This window comes from Scyliorhinus torazame, unplaced genomic scaffold (genome assembly GCF_047496885.1).
Source record: "Scyliorhinus torazame isolate Kashiwa2021f unplaced genomic scaffold, sScyTor2.1 scaffold_77, whole genome shotgun sequence".
NCBI lineage: Eukaryota > Metazoa > Chordata > Chondrichthyes > Carcharhiniformes > Scyliorhinidae > Scyliorhinus > Scyliorhinus torazame.
Window position 1 is genome coordinate 653,277 of NW_027307804.1, and position 18,538 is coordinate 671,814.

The 18,538-nt window shown below is 47.3% G+C and overlaps 1 protein-coding gene across 2 annotated transcripts; it reads right to left on the reverse strand.

The window, feature by feature from the left end:
• Positions 1-7,191: 7,191 nt before the first annotated feature.
• Positions 7,192-18,210, reverse strand: LOC140405566 (uncharacterized). Of its 2 annotated transcripts, none has more exons than XM_072494126.1 (2): positions 17,326-18,210; positions 7,192-10,298 (listed from the first exon to the last, which is right to left on the reverse strand). In XM_072494126.1, the coding sequence occupies exon 2, from the start codon at positions 9,962-9,964 to the stop codon at positions 8,228-8,230; it is 1,737 nt and encodes a 578-aa protein (XP_072350227.1). In that variant the 5' UTR covers positions 9,965-10,298; positions 17,326-18,210; the 3' UTR covers positions 7,192-8,227. The 2 variants fall into 2 exon arrangements, with proteins under 2 accessions (XP_072350227.1, XP_072350226.1); XM_072494125.1 differs by having other exon boundaries at positions 16,893-18,209.
• Positions 18,211-18,538: the final 328 nt, after the last annotated feature.

Here is an 18,538-nt window from a genome sequence, read left to right on the forward strand (position 1 = left end):
TTATTCTGTGTCTAACACCGTGCTGTTTCTCTCCTGGGAATGTTTGATGGGGACAGTGTCGAGGGAGCTTTACTCTGCATCTAACCCCGTGCTGTACCTGTCCTGGGAGTGTTTGATGGGGACAGTGTCGAGGGAGCTTTACTCTGCATCTAACCCCGTGCTGTACCTGTCCTGGGAGTGTTTGATGGGGACAGTGTAGAGGGAGGTTTACTCTGTACCTAACCCCGTGCTGTACCTGTCCTGGGGGTGTTTGATGGGGACAGTGTCATGGGAGATTTACACTCTATCTAACCCCGTACTGTACCTGTCCTGGGGGTGTTTGATGGGGACAGTGTCAAGGGAGCTTTACTCTGTATCGAACCCCGTACTGTACCTGTCCTGGGGGTGTTTGATGGGGACAGTGTAGATGGGCTTTTAATCTGTATCCAACCCCGTGCTGCACCTGTCCTGGGAGTGTTTGATGGGGACAGTGTAGAAGGAGCTTTACTCTGTATCTTACTCGGTGCTCTACCTGTCCTGGGAGTGTTTGATGGGGACAGTGGGGAGTGAGCTTTACTCTGTATCTAACCCCGTGCTGTACCTGTCCTGGGAGTGTTTGATGGGGAGAGTGTAGAGGGAGCTTTTCTCTGTATCGAAACCCCGTGCTGTGCCTGTCCTGGGAGTGATTGGTGGGGAGAGTGTAGAGGGGGCTTTACTCTGTATCTAACCCCGTGCTGTACCTGTCCTGGGAGTGTTTGATGGGGACAGTGTAGAGGGAGCTTTACTCTGTATCTTACTCGGTGCTCTACCTGTCCTGGGAGTGTTTGATGGGGACAGTGGAGAGGTAGCTTTACTCTGTATCTAACCCCGTGCTGTACCTGTCCTGGGAGTGTTTGATGGGGACAGTGTAGAGGGAGCTTTTCTCTGTATCTAAACCCCGTGCTGTGCCTGTCCTGGGAGTGTTTGGTGGGGACAGTGAAGAGGGGGCTTTACTCTGTATCTAACCCCGTGCTGTACCTGTCCTGGGAGTGTTTGATGGGGACAGTGTAGAGGGAGCTTTACTCTGTATCTAACCCCGTGCTGTACCTGTCCTGGGTGTGTTTGATGGGGACAGAGTAGAGGGAGATTTACTCTGTATCGAACCCCGTGCTGTACCTGTCCTGGGAGTGTTTGATGGGGACAGTGCAGAGGGTGCTTTACTCTGTATCTAACACCGTGCTGTACCTGTCCTGGAAGTGTTTGATGGGGACAGTGTAGACGGAGCTTTACTCTGTATCTAACCCCGTGCTGTACCTGTCCTGGGTGTGTTTGATGGGGACAGACTAGAGGGAGATTTACTCTGTATCGAACCCCGTGCTGTACCTGTCCTGGGAGTGTTTGATGGGGACAGTGTAGAGGGATCTTTACTCTGTATCTAACACCGTGCTGTATTTGTCCTGGGAGTGTTTGATGGGGACAGTGTAGAGGGAGCTTTACTCTGTATCTAACCCCGTGCAGTTCCTGTCCTGGGAGTGTTTGATGCGGACAGTGTAGAGGTAGCTTTACTCTGTATCTAACCCCGTGCTGTACCTGTCCTGGGACTGTTTGAAGGGGACAGTATAGAGAGATCTTTATTCTGTGTCTAACACCGTGCTGTTCCTCTCCCGGGAATGTTTGATGGGGACAGTGTAGAGGGAGCTTTACTCTGTATCTTTCTCGGTGCTCTACCAGTCCTGGGAGTGTTTGATGGGGACAGTGGAGAGGGAGCGTTACTCTGTATCTAACAACGTGCTGTGTCTGTCCTGGGAGTGTTTAATGGGGACAGTGTAGAGGGAGCTTTTCTCTGTATCTAAACCCCGTGCTGTGCCTGTCCTGGGGTGTTTGGTGGGGACAGTAGAGAGGGAGTTTTACTCTGTATCTAACCCCGTGCTGTACCTGTCCTTGGAGTGTTTGATGGGGACAGTGTCGAGGGAGCTTTACTCTGCATCTAACCCCGTGCTGTACCTGTCCTGGGAGTGTTTGATGGGGACAGTATCGAGGGAGCTTTACTCTGCATCTAACCCCGTGCTGTACCTGTCCTGGGAGTGTTTGATGGGGACAGTGTCATGGGAGATTTACACTCTATCTAACCCCGTACTGTACCTGTCCTGGGGGTGTTTGATGGGGACAGTGTCAAGGGAGCTTTACTCTGTATCTAACCCCGTACTGTACCTGTCCTGGGGGTGTTTGATGGGGACAGTGTAGATGGGCTTTTAATCTGTATCCAACCCCGTGCTTCACCTGTCCTGGGGGTGTTTGATGGGGACAGTGTAGAAGGAGCCTTACTCTGTATCTTACTCGGTACTCTACCTGTCCTGGGAGTGTTTGATGGGGACAGTGGAGGGGGAGCTTTACTCTGTATCTAACCCCGTGCTGTACCTGTCCTGGGAGTGTTTGATGGGGAGAGTGTAGAGGGAGCTTTTCTCTGTATCGAAACCCCGTGCTGTGCCTGTCCTGGGAGTGATTGTTGGGGACAGTGTAGAGGGGGCTTTACTCTGTATCTAACCCCATGCTGTACCTGTCCTGGGAGTGTTTGATGGGGACAGCGTAGAGGGAGCTTTACTCTGTATCTAACCCCGTGCTGTACCTGTCCTGGGAGTGTTTGATGGGGACAGTGTAGAGGCAGCTTTACTCTGTATCTTACTCGGTGCTCTACCTGTCCTGGGAGTGTTTGATGGGGACAGTGGAGAGGTAGCTTTACTCTGTATCTAACCCCGTGCTGTACCTGTCCTGGGAGTGTTTGATGGGGACAGTGAAGAGGGGGCTTTACTCTGTATCTAACCCCGTGCTGTACCTGTCCTGGGAGTGTTTGCTGGGGACAGTAGAGAGGGAGCTTTACTCTGTATCTAACCCCGTGCTGTACCAGTCCTGGGAGTGTTTGATGGGGACAGTGTAGAGGGAGCTTTACTCTGTATCTAACCCCGTGCTGTACCTGCCCTGGGTGTGTTTGATTGGGACAGTGTAGAGGGAGATTTACTCTGTATCGAACCCCGTGCTGTACCTGTCCTGGGAGTGTTTGATGGGGACTGTGCAGAGGGAGCTTTACTCTGTATCTAAACCCGTGCTGTACCTGTCCTGGGAGTATTTAATGGGGACAGTGTAGAGGGAGCTTTACTCTGTATCTAACACCGTGCTGTACCTGTCCTGGAAGTGTTTGATGGGGACAGTGTAGACGGAGCTTTACTCTGTATCTAACCCCGTGCTGTACCTCTCCTGGAGTGTTTGATGGGGACAGTGTAGAGGGAGCTTTACTCTGTATCTAACCCCGTGCTGTACCTGTCCTGGGAGTGTTTGATGGGGACAGTGTAGAGGGTGCTTTACTCTGTATCTAAACCCGTGCTGTACCTGTCCTGGGAGTATTTGATGGGGACAGTGTAGAGGGAGCTTTACTCTGTATCTAACACCGTGCTGTACCTGTCCTGGTGGTGTTTGATGGGGACAGTGTCAAGGGAGCTTTACTCTGTATCTAACCCCGTGCTGTACCTGTCCTGGGAGTGTTTGATGGGGACAGTGTAGAGGGTGCTTTACTCTGTATCTAAACCCGTGCTGTACCTGTCCTGGGAGTATTTGATGGGGACAGTGTAGAGGGAGCTTTACTCTGTATCTAACACCGTGCTGTACCTGTCCTGGAAGTGTTTGATGGGGACAGTGTAGACGGAGCTTTACTCTGTATCTAACCCCGTGCTGTACCTGTCCTGGGAGTGTTTGATGGGGACAGTGGAGAGGGATCTTTACTCTGTATCTAACACCGTGCTGTATTTGTCCTGGGAGTGTTTGATGGGGACAGTGTAGAGGGAGCTTTACTCTGTATCTAACCCCGTGCTGTATCTGTCCTGGGAGTGTTTGATGGTGGCAGTGGAGAGGGAGCTTTACTCAGTATCTAACCCCGTGCTGTACCTACCCTGGGAGTGTTTGATGGGGACACTGTAGAGGGAGCTTTTCTCTGTATCTAAACCCCGTGCTGTGCCTGTCCTGGGAGTGTTTGATGGGGACAGTGAAGAGGGAGCATTTCTCTGTATCTAAACGCGTGCTGTACTTGTCCTGGGAGTGTTTGATGGGGACAGTGTAGAGGTTTCTTTACTCTGTACCTAAACCCGTGCTGTACCTGTCCTGGTGATAGGGACAGTGTAGAGGGAGCTTTTCTCTGTATCTAACCCGTGCTGTACCTGTCCTGGGAGTGTTTGATGGGGACAGTGTAGAGGGAGCTTTACCCTGTATCTAACCCCGTGCTGTAACTCTCCTGGGAGTGTTTGATGGGATCAGTGGAGAGGGAACTTTACTCTGTATCTAACCCCGTGCTGCACCTGTCCTGGGAGTGTTTGGTGGGGACAGTGTAGAGGGAGCTTTACTCTGTATCTAACCCCGTGCAGTGCATGTCCTGGGAGTGTTTGATTGGGACAGTGTAGAGGTATCTTTACTCTGTATCTAACCCCGTGCTGTACCTGTCCTGGGAGTGTTTGATGGGGACAGTGTCGAGGGAGCTTTACTCTGCATCTAACCCCGTGCTGTACCTGTCCTGGGAGTGTTTGATGGGGACAGTGTAGAGGGAGCTTTACTCTGTACCTAACCCCGTGCTGTACCTGTCCTGGGGGTGTTTGATGGGGACAGTGTCATGGGAGATTTACACTCTATCTAACCCCGTACTGTACCTGTCCTGGGGGTGTTTGATGGTGACAGTGTCAAGGGAGCTTTACTCTGTATCTAACCCCGTACTATACCTGTCCTGGGGGTGTTTGATGGGGACAGTGTAGATGGGCTTTTAATCTGTATCCAACCCCGTGCTGCACCTGTCCTGGGAGTGTTTGATGGGGACAGTGTAGAAGGAGCTTTACTCTGTATCTTACTCGGTGCTCTACCTGTCCTGGGAGTGTTTGATGGGGACAGTGGGGAGGGAGCTTTACTCTGTATCTAACCCCGTGCTGTACCTGTCCTGGGAGTGTTTGATGGGGAGAGTGTAGAGGGAGCTTTTCTCTGTATCGAAACCCCGTGCTGTGCCAGTCCTGGGAGTGATTGGTGGGGAGAGTGTAGAGGGGGCTTTACTCTGTATCTAACCCCGTGCTGTACCTGTCCTGGGAGTGTTTGATGGGGACAGTGTAGAGGGAGCTTTACTCTGTATCTTACTCGGTGCTCTACCTGTCCTGGGAGTGTTTGATGGGGACAGTGGAGAGGTAGCTTTACTCTGTATCTAACCCCGTGCTGTACCTGTCCTGGGAGTGTTTGATGGGGACAGTGTAGAGGGAGCTTTTCTCTGTATCTAAACCCCGTGCTGTGCCTGTCCTGGGAGTGTTTGGTGGGGACAGTGAAGAGGGGGCTTTACTCTGTATCTAACCCCGTGCTGTACCTGTCCTGGGAGTGTTTGATGGGGACAGTGTAGAGGGAGCTTTACTCTGTATCTAACCCCGTGCTGTACCTGTCCTGGGTGTGTTTGATGGGGACAGAGTAGAGGGAGATTTACTCTGTATCGAACCCCGTGCTGTACCTGTCCTGGGAGTGTTTGATGGGGACAGTGCAGAGGGTGCTTTACTCTGTATCTAACACCGTGCTGTACCTGTCCTGGAAGTGTTTGATGGGGACAGTGTAGACGGAGCTTTACTCTGTATCTAACCCCGTGCTGTACCTGTCCTGGGTGTGTTTGATGGGGACAGACTAGAGGGAGATTTACTCTGTATCGAACCCCGTGCTGTACCTGTCCTGGGAGTGTTTGATGGGGACAGTGTAGAGGGATCTTTACTCTGTATCTAACACCGTGCTGTATTTGTCCTGGGAGTGTTTGATGGGGACAGTGTAGAGGGAGCTTTACTCTGTATCTAACCCCATGCTGTATCTGTCCTGGGAGTGTTTGATGGGGGCAGTGGAGAGGGAGCTTTACTCAGTATCTAACCCCGTGCTGTACCTGTCCTGGGAGTGTTTGATGGGGACAGTGGGGAGGGAGCTTTACTCTGTATCTAACCCCGTGCTGTACCTGTCCTGGGAGTGTTTGATGGGGAGAGTGTAGAGGGAGCTTTTCTCTGTATCGAAACCCCGTGCTGTGCCTGTCCTGGGAGTGATTGGTGGGGACAGTGTAGAGGGGGCTTTACTCTGTATCTAACCCCGTGCTGTACCTGTCCTGGGAGTGTTTGATGGGGACAGTGTAGAGGGAGTTTTACTCTGTATCTTACTCGGTGCTCTACCTGTCCTGGGAGTGTTTGATGGGGACAGTGGAGAGGTAGCTTTACTCTGTATCTAACCCCGTGCTGTACCTGTCCTGGGAGTGTTTGATGGGGACAGTGTAGAGGGAGCTTTTCTCTGTATCTAAACCCCGTGCTGTACCTGTCCTGGTAGTGTTTGATGGGGACAGTGTAGAGGGAGCTTTACTCTGCATCTAACCCCGTGCTGTACCTGTCCTGGGTGTGTTTGATGGGGACAGAGTAGAGGGAGATTTACTCTGTATCGAACCCCGTGCTGTACCTGTCCTGGGAGTGTTTGATGGGGACAGTGCAGAGGGTGCTTTACTCTGTATCTAACACCGTGCTGTACCTGTCCTGGAAGTGTTTGATGGGGACAGTGTAGACGGAGCTTTACTCTGTATCTAACCCCGTGCTGTACCTGTCCTGGGTGTGTTTGATGGGGACAGACTAGAGGGAGATTTACTCTGTATCGAACCCCGTGCTGTACCTGTCCTGGGAGTGTTTGATGGGGACAGTGTAGAGGGATCTTTACTCTGTATCTAACACCGTGCTGTATTTGTCCTGGGAGTGTTTGATGGGGACAGTGTAGAGGGAGCTTTACTCTGTATCTAACCCCGTGCTGTATCTGTCCTGGGAGTGTTTGATGGGGGCAGTGGAGAGGGAGCTTTACTCAGTATCTAACCCCGTGCTGTACCTACCCTGGGAGTGTTTGATGGGGACACTGTAGAGGGAGCTTTTCTCTGTATCTAAACCCCGTGCTGTGCCTTTCCTGGGAGTGTTTGATGGGGACAGTGAAGAGGGAGCATTTCTCTGTATCTAACCGCGTGCTGTACTTGTCCTGGGAGTGTTTGATGGGGACAGTGTAGAGGTTTCTTTACTCTGTACCTAAACCCGTGCTGTACCTGTCCTGGTGATAGTGTCGTGGTGCCCCAAGACGACAATTCGTGAGTATCGATTAGAACAGAGAGTCTGAACAGCGATCTTCCAAGCAGTGGATTTTATTCAACTAGTACAAGAGAACAAAATCGGGATGTCCGGAACAATCCGAAGAGCCCTCAGGCTTACAGGCTTTTTATATACATTTTAGTTCCATATCTCAAGGTCCTCATCTTTCTTATCTTACTCTACAACCGGACCTCGCTTTTGGCCACTATTATTTTTAGATGCCTTTTATCTGTTTTAGTCACGATTGGTCGCTTCCTTTTTCCTCTCTCTGTCTCTTAAACCATGGTGGTTATAACTCCTGCCCTTATCTCTACTTTTCTGCTTGTGCAACAATCGTGGTTTAGCTGACTTAGGCCGAATGTATAGGAAACATCTGCTTTCTTTATTCTTTCTTGTTTATTATGGTTTATTACTAAAGTAAGTCACGAAGCAATATTCACTGTATTCCCAAATGATTAGTAGTTGCTTTTATTAATTAGTAATTGCTAAGCTACTTTTCTGGGTCTTCTGCTTTGATTATGTCAACTATACTTGATTACATTAGGTTGTCTATTCTGTGTTTGATTATGTTACTTCACACAGGGTTATGCTAAATTACATCAGGTTACATAGATCACCCATTCATTTCATTACTCACCTAACTCTATTTTATTATTTCACTAAAACCTATGATTCTGCATGCCATATCTAGGTTATATAATATCTAGGACAAGTTACCTATACTTATACAATACTCAGTACAAACTCCCAACATGTCCCCCCTTTGAGGCTATCTCCTAGCCTCACCACAATTACCAAACTCAAATAACCCCTCGTTTTTTAGAAAATGCATTTTAAATCTAATCGCTCTCTGCAGGCAATGTGGAGGAGCCGAATATTTTGGCCAGGGGCCAATGCCCCTGTTATACTTTTAACATAATGCGGCTAGCCAGATTCAGATTCTCGGGCTGCTCCCCCAGGTTGCCTGCTCCTAACAGTCATCAGCCAAAAACCTCCCCACTCTTGGCAAGGAAAGGGAAAAAAGACTGATTCCTGTGTACAGACTAAGTTCTTTCGGGCAGTCGCGACTTTCAGCAAGGTGCGTATCGTTTTCACCAGACGATCGTCCATAACTGCAGTTAGCTCATAGAGTGACGAGATTCAACTTCAACCAAGGTCATGGTAAATTCACTTTGAGGGGGCGACTTAAGGTTTCCCCATTCTTCTGTTGTTCGTCCTGAACGCGAACTGCTGAGCACCCGAGTCACCATCTGCCGTGCCGCTATCCTGGAAAGGAAGGATCTCAGGACGGGTAGGAGACAACAAAATATTAATCCCAAAATGACTATTGTTGTGACTGCTATAGCTCCGGCCTTGGCAAACCATGCCCCCCATTTTCCGAACATTCTATCCAACCAACTCCATACCCCCTGTCCAAATCCAGCATTATCTTTCATCTCTGTCGCAAGATTCTTTAACTTATTCATGGCTTGTGTAAAAGACCCCTCTGGACTAGTGTTATTAGGGATAAATGTGCAACACTGATCCCCAAACATAACACACACACCTCCTTTTTCAGCTAGAAGCCAATCTAATGCCTGTCGATTTTGCCATGCCATTTTGCTGGTTGCATCCAACTGCTCCCCCAAAGCAGCCAGGGCATCATTCGAATAATTAATAAACCTCTGCTGATTATAATAAATGTAATTGATCCACTCAGTATTCTTGTTGGGTGATATCCAGAAAAAGATGGATTCAAACCCAGCGGCTATTTCATTCCTAGCTTTAAACTCATTCGGGATACCTCGGGGTTGGCCAATTGCATCCAGTTTTACGTTAGGGTCAAGGGTATATGCTCTCTTAGCTCTACGTGATGTAATGCTGCTTTCCACCGGTAGTATCACAGTGCTCTGGGCCAGCATTACTCGAGCACACAGGCCATGCCAATCCGGTGGTAACGTAGCCAGCAGCCCTTTTTCCGGGCCACAAAGCCACCAGAGATCGGCCAGTTGATTTGTTTGATGTTCTAATACATAGGGAGGGGGTGACATTCCCCCTGTTATGTTGGCAGTAGCAGGGTTGAGCAGACCACGGATGTCAGAAACGTCCCAAATCCTTTCACACTGTCCTGTGTAATTTCCCAAATTACTTCCCGCGTCTTGTTCCCTCCAATAGCAATCTTGGACTTGTAAGTTGGGTTTTACCTGCCATTCCTCCGGGACCGCATCCACAGCCGATTTTGGCCATATTGGACACTGGCGGGCCACATGGGAGGAGATATGCTTTGCCCCAGCACGTAGGATACATTCGACTTGACATCTCGGCATTGTCCCCTTACAAAGGTTATCACATGCATTAGCTGAACAGTCTATTGCGTCATACTTGTAAGTTCGATTCTTGTGTACATAGATGCGTGGGATAGTGCTATATGGGCGACACATTTCTTTTTTCCATTTTAATATCATGGTCCAACAGTCTCCTGATCCCCACGGTATATCAGCTACCTGGGTGTGTGGTCTGTCCGCCGCACATATCACACAATCTTTCCCATCATTATTTTTCTTACCAGTATATGCAGCCCATTTCCACCAAGCGTTTGTCTGTGCTTTCTCCCATACAGTATTTGTGCTTGCTGACCGTTTTCGTCTGGCTTGTTTTAATATTCCACCTCCCTGAACCTGCACCCTTATGGTCTCTGAACTCCACTTTCCATTGTTATGGGTCAAGGAAGTCCTCAAAGGAAATAGTTTCCAAGTCCCAGGTAGGGAATGAGGGCCCCTCCCTGTTCTCACCTTCTTCGGCATCTTGACTAACAGGCTCAGGCTGGGCATTTGTATCATCAGCCAGCCCATGCACAGGACTACTTTCATCATCATCTACTCCTTCCGGTCTACTTTGACTCTGTTCCACCTCCCCACGAGTCTCCTCGTCTTGCTCTATGTCTTCCTCACTGCTACTTTGATCCGCACCGGCACCGTCCTCAACCTCCCCTCTCTCTTCTACCCCAGTTACCGTTCTGGTACAATGATTCAAGTGATACCACAGTGTGCTGCCTTCAACTTGCAACGCCGTGGGAGACACCTTAGTGACTTCAAATGGTCCTTCCCTTCTCGGTTCGTTCCAACGTCTCCGGAACTTCCTGATGTATACTCGATCTCCAGGTCTGATAAGGTGTTCTGCTGCAGGGCTCTCTTCCTCTTTGGCTTTTTCCTGTTCAAATATAGTTCTATGTATAATAGTTAATTGTCGTACATACTCTCTTGCGTCCTGATCTAAACATTCCAGCGCGGGGCCACCTGCTCCTCTGATCTTTGGTACCGGCATTACTCTTCCTGTCATCATCTCATGTGGGCTCAAATGTGTGATTCTGTTCTCCTGACACCTATATTGCATTAAAGCTAATGGCAGAGCATCCATCCAATTTTTTCCTGTGTCACTGCAAATTTTGCTGATTTTAGCCTTAAGGGTTCCGTTTGCTCTCTCCACCATCCCTTGGGATTGAGGATGATACACACATCCAAACCTCTGCTTTATTCGGAGTGCTGAGAGAGTTTCCCTTAGTGCCCTTCCTATAAAAGCAGACCCATTATCTGAACTTAATTGCATGGGTATGCCAAATCTCGGGATAAGTTCTTTTGACAGGAAGTTAATGACAGTTCCAGATCCTTGATCTTTGGATGGTGTTGCTTCTATCCATCTGCTGAATCGATCAATAATCACTAGCATGTATCTTTTCCCCCTCACCACCTTTCCCATATCTACATAGTCCATGCAGAGATGTTGAAATGGTCCCTCGGGAATGGGTATATGCCCTATTGGGGCAGTAATGCCCTTCCTGATATTATTCTGAGCACACACCTCACACTGACTTAGCATGTAATCAATTGAGTTCTGCAGGTATGGTGACCAGAATCCTTCTTTCTTGATCTTCCTAGCCACCTCTCCTCTGGCGCAGTGGTCCACTCCATGTGCTTCGCTGATTAGTACGGTCAGTAATGTTGTGGGTGCTATGACCAATCCCTCCCCATTTCTCCACACTTGATCATGTTGTCCTTGTATCGCTCCTCTATCTTTCCACATTGTCTTTTCAGCTACAGGGGCTTCCTCCTGTAGCTGTGCCACATCTTCTAAAGTGATCTGAGGTTCGATATTCCCCACACCTGGCCCTGGGTGTGGTCTTGCTATCTCTACTGGGGCTATTGTGGCCTCAATGTATCCTGATGCTTCTTTAGCTGCCTGGTCTGCTTTGGTGTTTCCCTGTGTGATGCTATCCGTCCCCTTTTTGTGCGCCTGACACTTAATTATGGCTAATTCTCTTGGGCCCATCATGGCCTTTATTAAAGCCCTAATTTGACCCTCGTGGTGTATTGGTCCTCCTCCACTTTTCATAAATCCCCTTTGCTTCCATATTGCCCCAAACAGGTGGCAGACCCCGTGGGCATAGGCCGAATCAGTATAAATTTCCACTGCTTCTCCATTTGCTAACTCACATGCTCTGGTCAGTGCTTCAAGCTCCGCTAACTGGGCTGAACATGGCTGTTCACATTCTTTTGCCTCTATTACCTCAAACGATTTCCCTTTCTGTTCGACTATTGCATAGCCAGCATGATTTCCCTTATGATCCCTACAACATGAACCATCCACGTACAATGTCCTCTTCCCTTCTGTGCTTAAGCTTTCTGCCTTCAAGTCCTGCCTCAATTTCATAAATGCCCTGGTTTCTCTTACGCACTCATGCTCCTCTCCCTCATGTGGCAGTGGCATATAGTCAGCTGGGTTAGCCCTATTACACTTTACTATCGTAATGTCCGGAAATGTGGTCAGCATTTGAAAATGATGAATTCTAGCCGGTGTCAGAACAAATTTCCCTTTCTCAATCAACTCAGCTACCTTATGGTACACATGTATGTTTATCGGATATCCCATTGTGACTGTAGATGCCTTTTCATACGCCCACCAAGCTGCTGCCAGGCCTTGGTAGCACGGAGGATATCCCATTGCTACGTCGTCTAGCCTGGTGCTGTAATATGCTACAGCCTGCCTTCGTCTACCCTTGCAATTTTCCTGTGTTAGCACTGCTGTAGCAAATCCGGCTTCCCTGTTACTCACAAATAAGTCAAAGGGTTTGTCATATGTCGGTAAAGCCAATGCCGGAGCTTGTGCCATTTCTGTCTTTATATTTTCAAATGCGTCTGAAGCATCTTTATCCCATTTCAATTTGGCTTTCAATTCTTCGCACCCTGCCTCCTTCATTACCTTTCGTAGTGCCTGCGTTTTTTCCGCATAGTTTTCCACCCATTCTGAACTGAATCCTGTCATTCCCAAAAATGTCATCATTTGGCCCACCGTCTGTGGTTTCGGAATCTTTAATACAGCTTTGATCTGCTGAGAAGCTATCCCTTTCTGTCCCGCTGATATGTCTCTTCCTAAGTACTCTACTTTCTCCTGGCACATCTGCAGCTTTTTCCTGGATACCTTATGGCCCCCTTCTGCTAGTCTTTCTAACAGTTTTAAACTATCCTTCCTGCATTGTTCTTGTGTTTCTGTGCATAATAACAAATCATCCACATATTGTATCAGTGTTCCTTCCAACTGCACTCCTGTTAAATCTTCTTTCAACACCTGATTGAATACATGTGGAGAATGTTTAAATCCTTGGGGCATCCTGTTGTATGTGTATTGTTTCCCTTCGAACGTAAATGCAAAGAGATACTGACTTTCTTGAGCTAACGGCACACTAAAAAATGCCGAACATAGGTCTATCACAGTAAACCATTTACTTTCAGGTGGTATATTTGTCAACAAGGTATAAGGGTTCGGAACTTCTACTGGCATATCTTCCACTACCTCATTAATTGCTCTGAGGTCATGCACCAATCTCCATTTTTCTCCGTCCGCTTTCTTCACCGGTAGCAGCGGTGTATTACACCTGCTTCGGGTCTCTTTTAATACCCCTGCTTCTATCAATCCCTTAATTGTTCCTCTAATTCCCTCAATTGCTTCTGTCTTGATTGGATATTGGGGCCTATAAGGCCCCTGGCGTCCTGTCTTTAATCTGACTTCAACTGGATTAGCGGTTTTGACCCTCCCCACATCCGTGTCCTGTCTGGACCACAATTCCTGCGGGAGGGAGTTCAAATCCTGCTCTAAACTCTCTCTCCATTCTAGTTCATGTTTCTCAATTTGCACTCCTATTGTTACTTGCTTTGGTTTCCCAAGCAACTTAACATCCAAAATTATCTTCGTCATTTGTCCGTCACTGGACGTCCAAATATCTATATTGTCTGTCTGAACAAATTCTAAGTCTTGTGCTTTCAACACCATTGGTCCTAGGTCTTTTGATCTATATTCCGGATTCACTTTCAATGTGACATGTGGCCCTGCTCCAGGTACAGAGAACCATTTATCAACCCATTTATTCCTAACGATTGTGAGGGCTGCTCCCTCTAGTCCAATTAAAATACTTCCTGTCTCTATTTCCTGTTCTTGTCCCGCCTCTCTTTCCCATTTCTCCTGGATCTCAGGTTCCTGCTTCTCATCAAATATCATTGTACTGTGTAATTCTGTTCTTGGCCATTTGGCTTGAGGTATCCTGGCATCTATAAGTTTTCCCCAAATTTCCCATATTTCTCTTTTAACTTGTTCTTCTACATCTCCCAACCAATATACATTAACCCTTTCTTCTCCTGGTATCTCAAGTGGATATATTCCCATCAAATCAATTCCCTGTTCTGTACATTCTAATTTTAGTCCCAAACCTAGGATTGCATCCCTTCCTAATAGATTTAAAGGAGTTTTATCACATATTAAGACAGGTACATGGGTAGTCTTGTTTCCAATGGTAACAGGCACCGGCGTCGTCATTCGAGCTAATGTTACTTTCCCCGAGAACCCCACAGTTTTTATAAACTGGTTTGACAATGGTAAGTGATCCGCATATTTCGTTTGTATGCACGTACATGTGGCGCCGGTGTCTATCATCATGGGGACCTCGATCCCTCCTACTCTAACGTTAACTATAGGCTCCTGTTCTGCGGTTTCTGTTATTTGTACGTACTGTCCTACCATTTTGGGGTTCTCTGGGCCTCCCTATGGGGAAATTTGATGATTTACCGGCCCTTGAAACATCGGGATGCTGTTTGGTGACACTTGGATCATTTGCTGGCTTGTCTGCTGCTGGTTCTCTCCCTGCCTGTGGGAATTTCGCGGGCAATTCCTTTTTATGTGCCCTGCCTCCTCGCACCCCCAACACACCCCTGGAGGGCCAGGCAATGGTCCCTGTCTCGGAGCCTGATTATTAACCTGTCCCTGTCCTCTCTGATTCTGATAGGATGGCCTACCACCTCCTTGTCCTTTCCCATTTCTATTCCTGTCAGTTTGACCTTGCAGAGCGTATGGATTTTGATAATTTAGGCCACAAGCTTCTGGGTTTATGGACAGTGGGAAGGCAGAAATGTTATAGGTTACGATGGGTTGGCCTCCATCTCCGCTCCCCCCTAATATTATTGGTGCTGGTTGTTCCTCTAATTTTTGTTCCACCACCACCGGTGCTATTTTTCTGGGTACGAGATCCTCTTTTGCCTTTATCTTATCCTTGTTTTTGATCTCTTCCAACTGTGCCTGAAGGAGTTTACGTTGTATCTCCTTCAGCTGTTTGTCTGCATTCTTTTCATCTTTGCGATGTCTCTCTACTGCATGGGCAACATAATCAACAAACTCTCGGTAACTTTTTGAGTCCAAGCCCACCACCTCCTCCAGTCTTGTTTTAGCTGGGACTGGCAAGCCCTCCAGTATTGTAGCCCGGAACATGGCATTGGTCAGTGGGTCTGTTAGAATGTCCCTTTCCGTGTCCCTTCTCCATCTTCTTAATTGTTTTTCCACGTATACAGCCGCATTCTCCTCCTCACCCAATGGCTCCCCCCTTAGGGTTTTTACATCCATTCGGTTGGGGTATGTATCCCGCAATGCCTGCCATATGTCTTGGCGATACGGGTCCATGGGTGTCCCATCTACGTCTGGGTCATAAGCTGCCATCGGGATGCCTGCACGTCTCATTATTTCTGCCATTTGGTCCATTCCTAGCACCTTTGTCAAGAGAGCTTTGACGTCACCCAGTGCCATCCTTTTCCCCATCATTCCCGCCTCCAACTGTCCAATCCACCTTCCAGCTCCATCCAAAATATTGGGTAATTCATTAATTAAACTAGGCAGATCCTGTCCTGACCAAGGGATATACTGCAGTCTGCCACCCTTCAGAATCACTGGGAGCATGCTTTTTTCTCTTCTATCCTCATCTGGAAATTTCACAGGTTTGTGTTTCTTTCGCAGTGATTTTCTTCGTCCCCCTAACACTGATTGTCCCCCTTCGTCTTCACTACTTGCTTCTGTCTCTTCTTCCATCTTTCCCTTTTTTCTATTTTTCTCCGGGTACCTCTCTGGGTGTTTCCATGTCCATGGCTTTTCCAATCTTTGTCTATTTGTCCCTTCGGGTACTTCCCAGCCTATCTCTTCTTTTTCTTTTTCCTCTCTGTTCCATCCTACTCTCTTTCCTTCTATTCTTCCCTGTGACGTCTCACTCCCATATTTGGAGAGATCCTCTTCTGTTCTCCACTTACATCCCTCTTTAACATTCTTCCCTCTCCTTTCTCGTTCCTTATCCGCTTTCATTGTCTCCTTTGCCCATTCCAAAAGTTCTACCATATTTACTTCTTCTATCAATTCCTTTCTCTTTTGACTCAGCTCATCCAACTCCTCTTCTACTTTCCTAGCCGCTTCTTCTATATCTTGTTTCTTTTCTCTCTCCCTTTCTTTCCATTCATCCTTCGTCATTGGTTCCATGTTATATTCTCCCTCAAAATTCATTGTACCTGATATAACTGGGTACAGTCCCTTGGAGCTCTGTTCCCCTAAATATGGGGGCGGGGCTTCGTTTGGATCTTCCAATTCTGCTTTTTCCCGAAATTGTACTGGCATCTGCCTCCTGTCCCCCCTCCATGCCCTTCTTTTCTCTTTCCCCTCTTGCTCAAACAATGCTAGTATTTCTAACTCCTTTTCTCGCTTCTCCCTTCTTTTGCTCGATTTATCCTTAATTTTATAGTTCTTTATCATTCCTTTCTGGTCCTCACACCTCTCTACGTCCCATGTGCCTTCCTCCGGCCACTGTGTATTGGTCTTGCTTGTTCTTTTAGCCCACTTTTTAGAAACGTGTTCTATATCTCCCCTAAGGGCTGGGAACTTCTCCCCTAATTTCTCCACTGGTGTTCTAAACTTGTGTTCCATTATTCGTCTTTTTGGGCTACTGTCACAATTCTTATCACTCAATTTGTCAGAGTTAGGTATCACAGTGATGATCACTTGCTGTATTATTTTCCCGTGTTCAGTCCCCTGTTTACCTTTCTCTTGGGTTTCCTTTGTCAATATCTGTAACTCTAACCGGGGTTCCGATATCCACTTCCCAGTAATCCCCTGTCCCGGCACTATCTTCCTCTCCCGGGCTATGGGGTAGTATGTTCTCACTTGTTTGTCTATTTGTACAGAAACCCTGTAGCGGTCAGATTCCTTTATTAATTTCTCTAGAGTTTCTAATTCTATCTCGTCTATCCAATTCCTGTCGGCTATTTCTTCCCAGTTCACATACGGCCACTCATTTTTTATCTCTTCTAAATTAGTTACATGTGTAACCTTTTCCCAATCCAGGGTTGCTTCTGTTTTTTGTTAATTTTTAATCCCCTGACTTTTCTTTTCAACCTGTTGTATCAATCTCACCGCTAGGTGGTCGTGTCAGTGTAATGTGCTTTTAATTACCGTATTAGGTCAGAGAGCGATCTCTCACTGATCTCTCTCCCTCTCGGTTGACGTCCGTTACCCGAGGTCCTGGGTAGGTTTGGACTGGCAGATTCTTCCACACTTACTCTCTTCCGGGCAAGTCGTGACCTGAAAAACCCGCTCCAAACCGCTTGACTTAACCTAATTGCATTAATTTAGCGTTCGGTCTTTTTCCCGTCTCACTTTTTACCCATTCACAGACAATACAGTATTCTCAGCGCGCTTTTGCATGCAATGCTCCACTCTTCAGATCAGGCTCAGTCTCTCAAAGTACTTTACCCAATTTAGCTTCACCTTTGCAGGATATCTTTTGGGTTTGGGGAGATCCAGGACCAGCAAAGAGCCGGGTGCGCCGGGCCTCGAGATCCCTTTTCCGACAACAAGGATTTACATGCAATACAAATTTGCTCACCTTGCTGTCAGAATGCCGGCTTTGGGATGTCCAGCCCCGGTCGGACCTCCGTCTCCGCCACTCCTTCCAGATGCTTTTCTGGGCGATCTCGCTCCAACCCTGCTCGCAGCGCCAATTCTGTCGTGGTTCCCCAAGACGACAATTCGTGAGTATCGATTAGAACAGAGAGTCTGAACAGCGATCTTCCAAGCAGTGGATTTTATTCAACTAGTACAAGAGAATAAAATCGGGATGTCCGGAACAATCCGAAGAGCCCTCAGGCTTACAGGCTTTTTATATACATTTTAGTTCCATATCTCAAGGTCCTCATCTTTCTTATCTTACTCTACAACCGGACCTCGCTTTTGGCCACTATTATTTTTAGATGCCTTTTATCTGTTTTAGTCACGATTGGTCGCTTCCTTTTTCCTCTCTCTGTCTCTTAAACCATGGTGGTTATAACTCCTGCCCTTATCTCTACTTTTCTGCTTGTGCAACAATCGTGGTTTAGCTGACTTAGGCCGAATGTATAGGAAACATCTGCTTTCTTTATTCTTTCTTGTTTATTATGGTTTATTACTAAAGTAAGTCACGAAGCAATATTCACTGTATTCCCAAATGATTAGTAGTTGCTTTTATTAATTAGTAATTGCTAAGCTACTTTTCTGGGTCTTCTGCTTTGATTATGTCAACTATACTTGATTACATTAGGTTGTCTATTCTGTGTTTGATTATGTTACTTCACACAGGGTTATGCTAAATTACATCAGGTTACATAGATCACCCATTCATTTCATTACTCACCTAACTCTATTTTATTATTTCACTAAAACCTATGATTCTGCATGCCATATCTAGGTTATATAATATCTAGGACAAGTTACCTATACTTATACAATACTCAGTACAAACTCCCAACAATAGGGACAGTGTAGAGGGAGCTTTTCTCTGTATCTAACCCCGTGCTGTAACTCTCCTGGGAGTGTTTGATGGGATCAGTGGAGAGGGAACTTTACTCTGTATCTAACCCCGTGCTGCACCTGTCCTGGGAGTGTTTGGTGGGGACAGTGTAGAGGGAGCTTTACTCTGTATCTAACCCCGTGCAGTGCATGTCCTGGGAGTGTTTGATTGGGACAGTGTAGAGGTATCTTTACTCTGTATCTAACCCCGTGCTGTACCTGTCCTGGGACTGTTTGATGGGGACAGTATAGAGAGATCTTTATTCTGTGTCTAA

Bases quoted from the DNA above. Each gene is read 5' to 3' on its own strand.
- LOC140405566 (XM_072494126.1), bottom strand. From the start codon at position 9,964: ATGATGATGAAAGTAGTCCTGTGCATGGGCTGGCTGATGATACAAATG.